This window comes from Trachurus japonicus, chromosome 19 (genome assembly GCF_045865225.1).
Source record: "Trachurus japonicus isolate A0001 chromosome 19, Traja_1.0".
NCBI lineage: Eukaryota > Metazoa > Chordata > Actinopteri > Carangiformes > Carangidae > Trachurus > Trachurus japonicus.
The window spans coordinates 8,513,431-8,525,919 of NC_140925.1; the positions used below are offsets into that span (position 1 = coordinate 8,513,431).

Below are 12,489 nucleotides of genomic sequence, written 5' to 3' on the forward strand. Positions count from 1 at the left end.
TCATGTCAGATGAAAAGACAGAAACCGATGTTCCTGGTCTCATCTCCTCAGTTCTGTGAAGCAAAATATCTTCTGATGAATCCAACACAACACAGCTTTTAAAAAGAACACATGACACTGCTTTTTATACCTTTGAATTCACTATTTAATTTTATACACCTGGTCACAAAAAGAATAACAATCAAGACCTGCCAACAATTCTTTCTTGCATGTATTTACTCACTCTCTCTCATTCAAACACACACACAAAATCACCACGCTCACTTGTGCTATTTTCTATCTTTGATTCATCTCTGCTTTTATAACTTAAAAAATAATTTAAATAAAAAAAACAAACATTGATTTTTCATGGGCACTTGAGAGAGATGAAACTCAAATGAAGGGGCTGGCTGACATGTCAGTGGTTTGTTCTTTTTTTTTTTTGTTTGTTTGAACTGAAATAAAAGGGATTGTTCAGAGTTTAGAGTTGTTCTCCCAGAGGAAGGAGTCATTTCGTAGCACTTTGGCCAGTTTGTCGTTGAATGGCATGTAAAAGTCCCGCAGGATCTCTTTAGTGATGGGCAGCATGGGTCCCAGGTTTTTGTCAGCTGGCCTCCTGGCGTTTGATGCTGGACTTCTTGTGATATCTGACTCTATTTCCTTTGTCAGTGGCCCTGTAAAACACATACAAACACGTCTTTCACATACCGTCTTCCTTGGCCACAGTTATTTCCACAGTACTGAACAAATGGAATAAAATACAGCAAAGGACACCGAAATGTCACCATGTCTCAGCAGCGCTCTGAGCAGAAGATTTGACGGTCTGGGAGGTGATCGCACCTCGGCAGCTCTTTGAAGAGCTAAGTCTGAGCTTTGGGGCAATTAAACTGTGGGATGAATCAGTGAGACAGAACGGAAGGGGCAGACAGGGGAAAAACTGTTTTTGCACATATATACACTGGCCTGTTACTAACAGCAATCAGTTCAAGCATACCCAAAGGAAATGCTGGCACCTTTTTGATACTGAAAGTTTGGAAGAGCAGAACTGTATCTGAAGGAAATTTACCCTTCTTTTCGGAGCTGGCGGGCTCTACACAAGTTGACACTTAAAAATCAGCAGAATATTCTAATGCAATACTTGCACTATATAGGCTGCCACACAAATGAAGAATAAAGACATGGTTTCTTTTTTCCAATTGATTCGCAATGCAAAGAAACTGAGCCCTCAACTTCTCAAATCTATCTTCATATAGATTTTCAAAGCATTTAAATGGGTAAATCCCTGCTGTCTGTGCTACACATTTAACATTACGTTGAGTTTATTGATGTGTATTTGTATAGTATTAATCCAAGTCCCCACAGGAAATGACTAGAGTTGGAGTGTGTTGGTCACTCACCTAGGTTTAGGAAATCAAAGACTTTGTGCATGGTGTATTTCCTGTTAGAGGCATGGTCTTCCAACCTCAGGACCAGAATCTGTTCCCTGCCGAAGACGGTCAGCCAGTCCATTAGGTACACAATGTACAGGCCGACTTGCAATCTGACCTGAGGACACGAAACAAAGGAATCAATGAGAGGCAATCAAGGAAACTTCCTCCTATGCTGAGGGACATGATTGTAGGTGCATGCATGGTTAACTTCCTTAAGGTTGGGAGGGATGAAAAGAGGGAGGGAACAAATTCCACCAGCTTTCTTTTTCAAGCAAAAACATTTCCAAGCTCTGGTTTTTGCCAAATGTTTTATATAACTGTAAATTGAATGTATTTGGTTTTAGGAACGGTTGGTCGGACAAAACAAGCAATTTGAAAATGTCAGCTTTCGCTCTGGGAACTTTATTTGACATTTTTGTAGATTGACCAGTCGTCCGATTCATTAAAAATAATTTTTATTTCCTGCCTCAAAAGAAGACCAGACACAGATCTTGCATGAGATTTCACCAGGGCATTTGCAGGTAGCCTAATTATTGGTGAAATTGATTATTGGATTCCCCTTTGTGAGAGTTTATTGCAGGAAGGTGTAAACCAGATGCCTTGATATTGGCAAATAAATGACCTGTGTCCTTTCACCTCTTTAGCAAAACCGAAAGTCCTTTCAGAGCAAATGAAACCCAAGCCAAGTAACTCTTGCTTTGTTAAATCAATTTTGGTACAACAGTGAAGGTCAATCGTCTTCTCATGCTGGTGTTTATTCGTCTTTTCTCTCTGGACTCTCTAATCTGAGCCCTAAAACTTTTATCTATCAGCCACAGGCATGATGGACCGCTTGTAAGAACAGCTGTAATGCTTTTTCACATGGTCTAATAACTCTGAGGAGATATTAGTGGATGGACAATTAGGCCAGCGGCAGAGAGCATGCACGCTCCCGCAGGGCCATATAGCTTGTCAGTGGCAGTTGGAGAGGAGGATGTCTGAATACAAGGCAGCCTGGAGGGGAAGCCAAAAGAGGACGGGCCAGATTCCTCCTCCTCCTCCTCCTCCCCCTCTCTGCCAGTCTGCCTCAAGGCACTGTGGGAAAAGCTGGCCAGGGGCCCAACAGTGGGGCCCTGCACTGGCTGACACTAAGACTTAGTCTGTTTTGTGATTAAGGAGGAAGCTGGTAAACTAGGTTTTCTGGTACAAAGAGAGGCTGTGGACACTGCACTCCTCAGTGTCGCCAATCCTTTCATAAAGTCGGTTCAGCAAGCTTTAGCAGGTGTTAATGAAGTGTGGATTTCACTCCATCTGTCTTTTTCACCGCTTTTTCTATTTCTTTCTTCCCACCAGTTAATACACTGGTCACTAAATGCCTTTTTTATTTATTTATTTATAACAGGGCTGCAAGACAAAAGCAGGCGGGAGGGTTGACTCACTGGCATGGCATTGTTGACAGTAGTGTTGTACACACAGGAGCGCATTGTGTACTCCGTAAGGCACCCCTCGAATAACTGCAGCGACTCTGACACCTTCTCGTGGAAATCCTCTGCGGACTTATTGGCAATACCAAAGTAAAGGTAGTCAGAGTAAAGCCTGCAAGACAAAAGAGATGTTCTGTAAGCAAATTGGAACATAAGGCAGACAATGACATTTCACCTTTCATTGGATGTACAGGCTGTAACTCTGTTTTTGGTTCTTAGATACATTGTTTTGTTTTTTTAAGAAACAGACAGGTTAAAACCTATTTTTTACCCATATTTTGAATCATGAAAAAATAATGCTTCGCACAGCAACACAACAGCTATCACAACATTAAACACGGCGCAACTGCAAATGTTGACAGCTCAGAAAAATCTTTCCAGTAGTACAAAGTAGAAAAAAAAATGGGAGAAAGCACAAGTGAGTTGCTGATTATGCAACAGTGACTTGAAGGGGGGAAAAAAACAAACATGATATATTCTTTATTCCGAAAATAATGAGGCTTAAAAGTTCATGTGTTGACAGTAAACTTAGATCTCGGTGAAGTTTTTTCGTTTCTAGATCGCTAATCTCAGCTCTAATGATTTAGTAAATGTGTCTCTGCTGCCTCTTGTAACAAACCAAAGGCCAAAGCTATTTGCAAGTGTTATCTTACTGATGTCAGGCTGTATTAAAAAGGAACGCCGGAGCCCCGTGAACCATATAAAGATAGACAGTGTCTGTACCGAAAAAGATGCTAGGCTTGTAAACAAGTCCCGAGTCATAAAAATTCATTTCCCCTAGAGCGGCTGTAGGGAAAGGTTGCACAGACTGTGATTTGACAGACAAAGGCAATTATAGAGAGCATGCTCAGACATTCTCTTAAGTAAAAATCAACATTAACAGCATAAAGTAATCCCCAGTTTGAAGCAAATGCCTCGCAGGCATCCCGCAGTAAGCTCTCCACGTGTCTGATAAAGGCATCATAATGAAACTTATGTGACAGCCAGACTGAGTAAAAGGCAGCACATCTCCTGTGACCACAGGTCTTTTGTTGCCTATAAACGGGGAAAAAGTGTCTGTCTGTATCTGCACTATAAACAGTCATGATGGAGGCACAAAGGCAGCAGCGAGCATGTCAGAACCGGCAGGGTGCTTTTTTTTGTGTTTTTTTTTAGGCAGTGAAAAGGATCACTCCCACCTTTCAACTGGGTCCCTGAGCATAACGATGAAGCGGGCATCAGGCTGCAGGGCGTGAACAAAGTCCTGGATAAGAAAGGGAGGCTCTCCCTCTGTGGTGTTGTCGTAGAAATACACCCAGGCGTTGTTATCCCACATGGTGGACGCACTGGCTTCTCCTGCAGAAACACACCCACAGTGGTTCAAGTTCACACACAGCCACAACCTAACAAGCACACACACACAATCAACACGGAGACAAAACAAAATGCACATGGAGACACATATTTATAGTTTCCTCTCCTTTCCCAAACCCTTTGCTTTGCATTTGATGTGTGGAGTTAAATACACACAGTTTCCAGTTTTTATAGATTGTGTTTTCAAAGCGGAAGATTGGTTAAAACTACAACTGAAATGACTTGGATTCACAGAAGATTTTATGCAACTATTTGATAATCAACTCATTCTTTTGAAGTCATTTTTCAAGCAGAAGTGGCAAATATTTCATGATTCCCATTCGCAGCTTGTCTTCTCTTCGTCTCTTTCTTGTATATTATATTATTTGGGTTCAGACAAAACAGATGATTTCACAGCGACAGATAGCTGCAGCTCCATGTATACCAACTTTTTTTTTTCTTTCCCCAATGGTTGAAGCATGCACGAAAACAAGAAATGGTTAACCTGTAAATGTTTGCCCTATTAATATTTACCTTTTTATTTGAATTGTTGAATGTTTTGTCAGATTGTCAAACATGCGAAAAAATCTATATACAAACAGATCAATTCATCGAGTTGAAAACATTTGACAAAAATTCTATAAACGTATGGAGGTTTGTTTCAACGTGCTTCAATAATTGCCTCCTCATTGACGGTGTAACTATCAGACACAGCGTGTTCTCCGCACACATGCAACAAGTCAATAAAAAAAGATTCTCGAGCAAGTGCACAAACAAAAGAAATGAGAGTAATTACATCTCCAGCTGTGAACCAAATTGTGGAACGACTACAACCCACACGATGACCGTAATGGCGCGCGTAACAAGTCAGAAGACATAGTTTTCGTCAAACAGTTTGAGAGCCGAAACTTTATCAGGCTTGTGCTGAGAAATGATATCCAGGATTCATTAGGCTGTCTGTGCCTTCATTATCCTCTTATCTGTGAAGTGAAGCTGTGATGTATTTGGAGGGAACACAACGCAGGGCCTTATCTGCCTCCTTTTTCCCAGAGAAAGGGGATGATAGCCAGGACCTATTTTGTGTCATTGACAAAGGTGAGAGAGAAACAGGATGCATGCCGGCAATGCTGTTATGCCTTAAAAAATGATATGCACCGTGATCAGGTCTATTTAAAGGTCTCCGTGCCCATTAAAAGGGCTCCTTTTGCGCCACGGGGGGGAGGCCGTAATAGAGCAAACAAATGGAGGAGCCAGACCGGCGTGCCTCTGGTGTTCCACAGCGGCTTGGTCTTGGCCGGCAGGCTGAGGAGAGTCAAAAGCCCAAGATCCTGGCCACAGGCCTGCACCTTGCTGGGCTCTCCCAGGGCATGGTGTGAATACTGAGCGGGGCATTGGCACACCACACTTCCCCCCTTTACAAGGATTATTTATTTAAAGAGGGAAACAAAACAGGGCGGCACGCTAAGCTGCGTTCAATGCACCAACTCAGTCCAGTGTGAAAAGACTATTGTTGAAAACTTAAATCAGTTTTTCTTCGCAGCTGAGCAGTTCTTTGAGATCGCCTTCGGAGGACGGGGAACGACAGAGACAGATGGAAGCAGAGGGGCTGGAAACAGGATATGCAGATAGAGGAAGGAGGTTTGTAAGACTTCTCCACCCCGCTGTGGATATTATTGCTATCCAGGAAAAAAAAAAAGACAATAATTCCTTTCTACGGCACTTCAGTGAAGTGGCTAAGTGAGGCAGAAGGAAGTCCAATATTATTAAGCTGTTAGACCTCTCTTTAGGGCTGAGTCACTGGCTCTCTTAAAAATCACCGTCACCCTCTGGAGTGAGAGAAGCTGCTACAGAGCGGTGCTGTGCCTCAGCCGTGCTACCTGCTGCTTTAATAGCAGCTTTGTAATATTGGAGGCGAGATTACAAGTGAAGTTGCAGGGAAGTGTCGGGTCACCTCCGAGCCAAACGCTATTGGCTGCAGCCCGATGAGGCCACGGAGTACTGTCGGCCCGCGTTCCTCACAGATCACAGCGCTGATACATGACCTGAGTAACTAATCTGAATCAGCAGAGGGAGGAGGAGGGCTAAAGCTGCTCTCTGACATGATGTGACACTTTGACAAAACAGGAAGGCAGAAATTATGCTGAACAGGAAATATCTGTGCAGCTTAAACCACTGGGAGATCTGATTAGCAAAACGGCAGAGTGACAGACATAGTGTTTTACAGGCTATCATTTGTATCTTGTTCTCGTAGCTTCATACTAACGCATTTCCTAAGATAATAGATCAGTGGCGGTTCATTGAAGTAGAAAGAAGACGTCAGAATGTGCTACTTGGAATTTGATTGATTTGAAGTGAATTGTAGTGGGGCATTGCATGCTCAATGTGAAAAGTTGTCGATATTTTGTGGTTTTATTATTTCTTATATAACCATTATTTATCCAGGGAAAAGATCCATTGAGATTAACAATCTCTTTTCCAGGAATGTCCTGCCAAGATGAGCAGCAGCACAGTGTGCATGATTACAAACAAGTAAACATTAAACAGATGTATTAACAACAAAATAAAAATTAATTGCAATTGCCAAAACAATTCTAGCTATGAAACACCAAAGCTTCAAAACTATGAAACAGATATTAACACAATGATAATCCTTCACAGCTAGGTGTTGCAGGTGCAGCTGGTGACTAAAACCAGACAAAGGGATGAGAGACCCCGTCCTCAACCTAGACCTGCAGGTCAGTCCAGGACCGCGGCCCAGAATAGACCAGGGTCATCCTCCCTGACTCTGTCCACACAAGAGGCACCTTAAACCGCAGCCAGCTGCTGGTTCTGAGACTCTTTGTGTTCTGGATTTCAATTTATGTCAAAGTAGGGATGACAGATAATTGGAAATTGGATAGTGGATTGGAAATAGATGGAGATCAGTGAAGGGCCATTAGCATAGGGCTGGTGGAGTCCAAGTCTTTATTCAAAAGTTCACAAGCATTTAATGGTGATGATGTGCCAATATTTCCGTGTTATGACAGCTGTAGCCTTTAAATCTGACACCTTATTCCTCACAAGCTACTTGATCCAAATACTGAAAGTTTAAAGGTTTATAAGCTCAGTATATGAACAAAATATTTTCAACATTAGTTCGTGTGGTCCTTTTGGATGTTAAACTCATCCATATGGACAGAAAAGTTGATAAAAATTGCTGCTTAAGGGGAACAATTTCTAATGGCATGTACTGTATTATTAAATTCAACCACCAGAGTAGAGGAACTGGCTGCTGCTTACCTATGATGACGTTGGGCTGGCTGGGGCTTCCACTGGCATTTGCTGTGAGGTTGCCCTGGATTTGGTAAGCAGCCTGATCGAACAAGTCCAGGTAGTCTTCCACCGGGTATCGATCATGGAAGCCCTCGCTGAGACGAATAATACCTGGCGAGAGATGAAAGCAAAGGGTCATGGAGGCGCTTCATCGGGTCAAGTTCCGTTTCAACTATTTTCTTTTCCTGGCGAGTTATCACTTATAATATTGTGTTGGAAACGCTCCATCTCAGACATGGTTAGGAAGAGAATCTGCTGCACTGATGTCAGTGAGTATCAGTCAAGAAATGTTTTTTATTCCTGGCAGCCCTCGCCCGTTCCCCTGCTCCTGTGATCACACTGAAGATGGTTGTTAGCATTTCTGTGCTGTCCTGCCTGCAGGGTGACCTAATAAAATCAGATCCAATCCAAAATTCAGCAGGGAATACTGTCTCTGCTCAGCTTTCAGTGTTTCCAATTAAGGGCCAATGTCAAGTTAATGCTTTAAATGTAAGACTAGCAAATGTGTTTTCCATCCAAGCTCCTGTGGTCTACAGAATAATTACAATTTACTAGGCAATTGTGGTGATTCAGTGGACTTAGGAGTATCCATGCAGCATAAGGATAATGAGGTAGCTCAGGCGTCTGTTACTCTCAGTGATGCTTTGATGGTGTCGCAGTAAAATACCTTTCTCTAGTTAGAAGGAAAACATGATTAGAAAACTCCAGTAAACTCTCCTCACAGCCAGCCTGCATCATTATTCATCCAGAACGGTCACACTCGTATGAGGTGTGATGGTGCTGGTGTGTCTCGCTTCAGGGCTTTTTCTTTCATTCTTTTTATTATTTTTTTTTTTTCACACGCGTGCTTTTTGATATGAATGAAGCGTCAGACAATTTTCAAATAGCCTGTGTTTCTTGATGGGTACTGTACGAGGCAGATGCATCTGTTTAAGATTCAAACTGTTCCTCTAAAGAAAGTTATGCAGCGCGGGTAGCATCAAATCACCTTTTCACAGCGCTGGCTGAGTGAAGCCTCGAGGGGGAATGAAATAAATAAATACAAAACAAGACCATTTGAATTTGGTGTTCTCTACGGATGTCTTAAGAGAAAAAGTGCTGATTACCAGCACAGAGCCCTGAGTGCCACACCAGAGGGGATGGAGGGAATGAAAGAAAGTGACAGCAAAGATGAAAGCATGGGGAATGAGGAGGGGTGGTGGTGGTGGTGGTGGTGGTGGGGGGGGGGCAATAACTGAGAGGGGGACCGATGTCCTTGGGATAGAGCTGCATTTCCTGCTCCGCAACATCACAAGGCTGCAGAAAACACAAGCGCGAGGCTGGGCGAATCAAGACAAACATCGCATCCACATCCCGCAGCTTTGTGAGGTCCAAATAATTATCAACTAAAACCGAATGCAGGACGGTAAAATAAGTACTGCATGCTGACTGATCAATCCACCAATTAGGGGTTTGCGAGTCTCAGAGGGATTAGGGGCATCGTCAGCAACTGGATGAACTTCAAAAGGATCGGTTCGGCTGCAACAGTTTAAGCCTCCTTTTGATATTCGCAGTGAGAATTTGGATGAAATTTCCAACAACATCAACAACAAAAACATGTACTGTATGTCATACCTCCAACAGGTATCATGCCAAAACCCCCTTAGATGGAATTATTATTAAAATCATTAAGTAATTTTTAGATGGGTAGCTCCAGGCAACACAAAATGTGTGTATCAGTCATCGCCGAGCAGAAGAATAGTGCTCATCCATAAAGAGAAATCACCATGAAAATTGAGTCCTCATGCTGCGCTGATGCGATACTGCTGCTGCTCTTCTTAAAGGAGAATTATGAGATTATCTCCACACTGTATGTACGCATCTTTCAACTCCCTATAAAGTCATTATCTAATCTGACTTCATTGCATAAGATGAACTGACTTTGAACAGAGCCATTAGACAGATCTGTGCTCTACAGTTCACAAACCGTTGCTCTCTGCATCACATTTTTTCTTGTTCTTGTTCTTCCTATACCTATTTGCAAATGCAGACAACCTGGAGTGATACACACACATACACACACACAGAGACTGACTCACACTCCTGATGCCTGCCTCTTGAGCTGCTGAAGATACTCCATTATTCATGAGCCTTAATGGCTGTTTCACTTATAAAAGAAACAAAACAAAAAAAAATCGTGTAGGTATTGGGAATGATTTTCTTTCTTTTGGGAGCAAAAGCCTAAGACAAAATTAGAATCTTAGCCTACTTTTAAAACTGCTACTTGTACTCTGGACACTTAATTATCAACTACATTTCATTTTGAAAAAGATCTTTCAGATCTAAAGGGAGAACGGATTAAATTGCTTTTTTTTTCTTTTTTTAGCATTAATACAAAAGTCCACCAAATCAAACTAAAGAAGTAATAACACAAAGCATACGTAGGTTAAGTGGGGGGTTGGATTTGTACGATATTCTGGGCAAATACAGTCTCTCACCCAGATCTCGCATAGCTTTTAATCCCATCTGTGGTGGTGTGGCGGCTCCTTTTTAACATCACAGATGCTCATGGTTCAGGAAACGCACAATGTGGCATCCACACATTTAGATGGCAGAACTGCCGCACAACCAGATGTCTGCTGCGAGGCGGCTTGTACCTCTCAACGCACAGGTTGAGGGTTTATCTCTTTGTTTGAGTAAATGACATACTGCCACCTGTTCAAAGGCTGACAATGAAAGCAGACAGTGAGCAAGAAAGATGGTGGGTTGCATCTTTAAAAAAAAAACTGAACTGAGAAAAATGTAGTACTTAATAGATAATGTTAAAGTGTAAACCAGCTAAATACAGAATAAGACTGAAAATATGGCTCTAAGGATTTGTAAAACTTGCACAGCTCCCTCATAAAATGATTTGCTGTCTAATGAAATAAATTATTGCTGTTTTAAATGAGAGTATAAAATCCATGATGTGCAAAAGGGAACGCTATAAAACGAGGCGACAGCTCGCAGCAGACGTAAGCAGTGGATCTGTGGTTTGGAGATGTGTTGCGCATGTTACCTAAGCGTTTGCTAAGCGAGCACAGGAAACAGCGCAACCAGACACTCATGCAGGTTCAAAACAAGTGAGGCTGCACCTTTTTTTTGTTGTTTCGTTTCATGTGTTCCTTGCACATTTTCAACCGCAGAGATAAATCTGTCACAGATGATGCTGATGTGTCAGTCTAAATCTATCTGCATATCAGCCCTTGATGAGAAACGCAACTGCATGAGCTCAACCAACCATCTATGTATCATATGAACACTGCAAAGCACACAGAGGAAGGAGTTTATAATGTTGACTGGAGGAGAAGAATAACTATTGTAAATACAGCACATTAGAGGTGTAAATTTGTGGCTAAGAACTCTCAGGTAGAAAATAAACAGCTTATAAGTTTATTCTCATGCGCAGCACAAGATGGGGTCTTGAAAATTCATTTCTCGGTTAATTGCATTGGGAGATTGAATTGCGTGCATCAGAGATACTTAATTCATATCACATTCAGGGCTTGCATCCAGCTAGGTCGAATATTTGGAAAAAAGACATTATTGTTACAGTTTGCAGTATATTTGATGAAGAAAAAAATCAGTTTTACAATATGAAGCTGGCTGTCAATACCATAAAGTCTTTCCTGCCAATTAGCTAGTAAAATATGTAAAGATAATGGAATTCAATTAAGACAATTACATCACATCTCACAGCTGAACAATAGGATGATAAGTGAGAATACATGAGATGAATTTAATTATGCTTGTGAAACAGACAGGCCTGCCTTTGAGGATGAGACCCCTTCAAATGTTTGTCACTGCATGCGTTTCTGAGGCTCCCTGAGGTAGGATGCTGCCAAGATGATACACTGCAGAGAGTCACATTTCACACTTCTAATACTCTTGGGCTCTGTTTCATTATTGTGTAACAGCTCGGAGGCCTCCATCACCACAGATTAGAGTTTGCTTTACTCACCAAACCTCTTGCGGGTCCACCAGTGTGGCTCTTTGAAAATGGTGAACTTGACATCCGGGTGCAGCCTCAGTCTGTCGTACAGGTCCGTTGTGCCGCACTTTGGTTGGCCAATGATATAGAAATAAGGAAGGCACCGCATGCGGTAGAGTTTACCGTCACGGTGAAACAAGTGCTCTCGAAAAGTGTTCCTCAAGTGCTGAAACACGGTCCGGAAGCGCTTTGAATAGCGCGCATACAAATTTGTCCTGTATGGGTCCGAAGTGATATTCCCAGTGTAGTCCTCATACCAGCAGGGGTTCTTGATGCCAGGCAGGAATTTGCGGGGGATAACAGAAAACATCTGTAAACGGCAAAGAAAGACAGCTGAGTCAAGCCGCTGAGTCAACATACTTCCCAAATAACAAGATAAAAACATTCCAGGCAAAGCCTCCTGAGATTATCATTGCAAAGGCGGCACAACACAAGATAAATACAGTCCAGTCATTTCACACACACAGCAAAGGAAGAGGTTTGTTTAAAGACCAATTTAAAAACTTTTTTGTGAGCGGGCCACTGGTGTAAAACACTCACGGCGTGGGACACAAGTACACACTCATGAAAAGTTTGTACAGGGGAATAGGAGTCCTTAATGGGGCTGACTTGCAGTAAAGTGGTTCTAGATACAGCACACAGCTAAATGTACACGTGAGGTAGCCCCCTGTTTGAGGTTATTTACACCCACATCAGTCTAACATGCAGAGATCATGGCCATTTTGATACACTGAACGTGATTAGATAATGAAATCCTTTCTGAAGAGTGCATTCAGCGGACATCAGCAATGTCTTTTCTGTTAATGCTCTGTCTGGTTTCTATTGCAGCCATTTCCTCTTTCCCCTCGTTTTGAGGGGGCTTTTTGCCTTCAGCCTGAAACAAATCATTAGTTGGATTGCACTGCTGATTCACCGTCCTGATCCATAATAAGGCAACAGGTCCCTCATTGTTTGCCCAGTATGG

At 42.3% G+C, this 12,489-nt stretch overlaps 1 protein-coding gene across 1 annotated transcript in view; it reads right to left on the minus strand.

The window, feature by feature from the left end:
* Positions 1 to 121: 121 nt before the first annotated feature.
* The window catches only part of chst15b (carbohydrate (N-acetylgalactosamine 4-sulfate 6-O) sulfotransferase 15b), a 32,188-nt gene continuing 19,820 nt past the window's right edge, over positions 122 to 12,489 (minus strand). The window contains exons 3-8 of the mRNA XM_085761925.1: positions 11,496 to 11,835; positions 7,484 to 7,627; positions 4,051 to 4,207; positions 2,828 to 2,984; positions 1,377 to 1,524; positions 122 to 653 (exon numbers count right to left, since the gene is read on the minus strand). Of these exons, the coding sequence (XP_085618051.1) occupies positions 454 to 653; positions 1,377 to 1,524; positions 2,828 to 2,984; positions 4,051 to 4,207; positions 7,484 to 7,627; positions 11,496 to 11,835 (1,146 nt within the window). The 3' untranslated portion in view covers positions 122 to 453. The remainder of the gene's footprint in view (positions 654 to 1,376; positions 1,525 to 2,827; positions 2,985 to 4,050; positions 4,208 to 7,483; positions 7,628 to 11,495; positions 11,836 to 12,489) is intronic.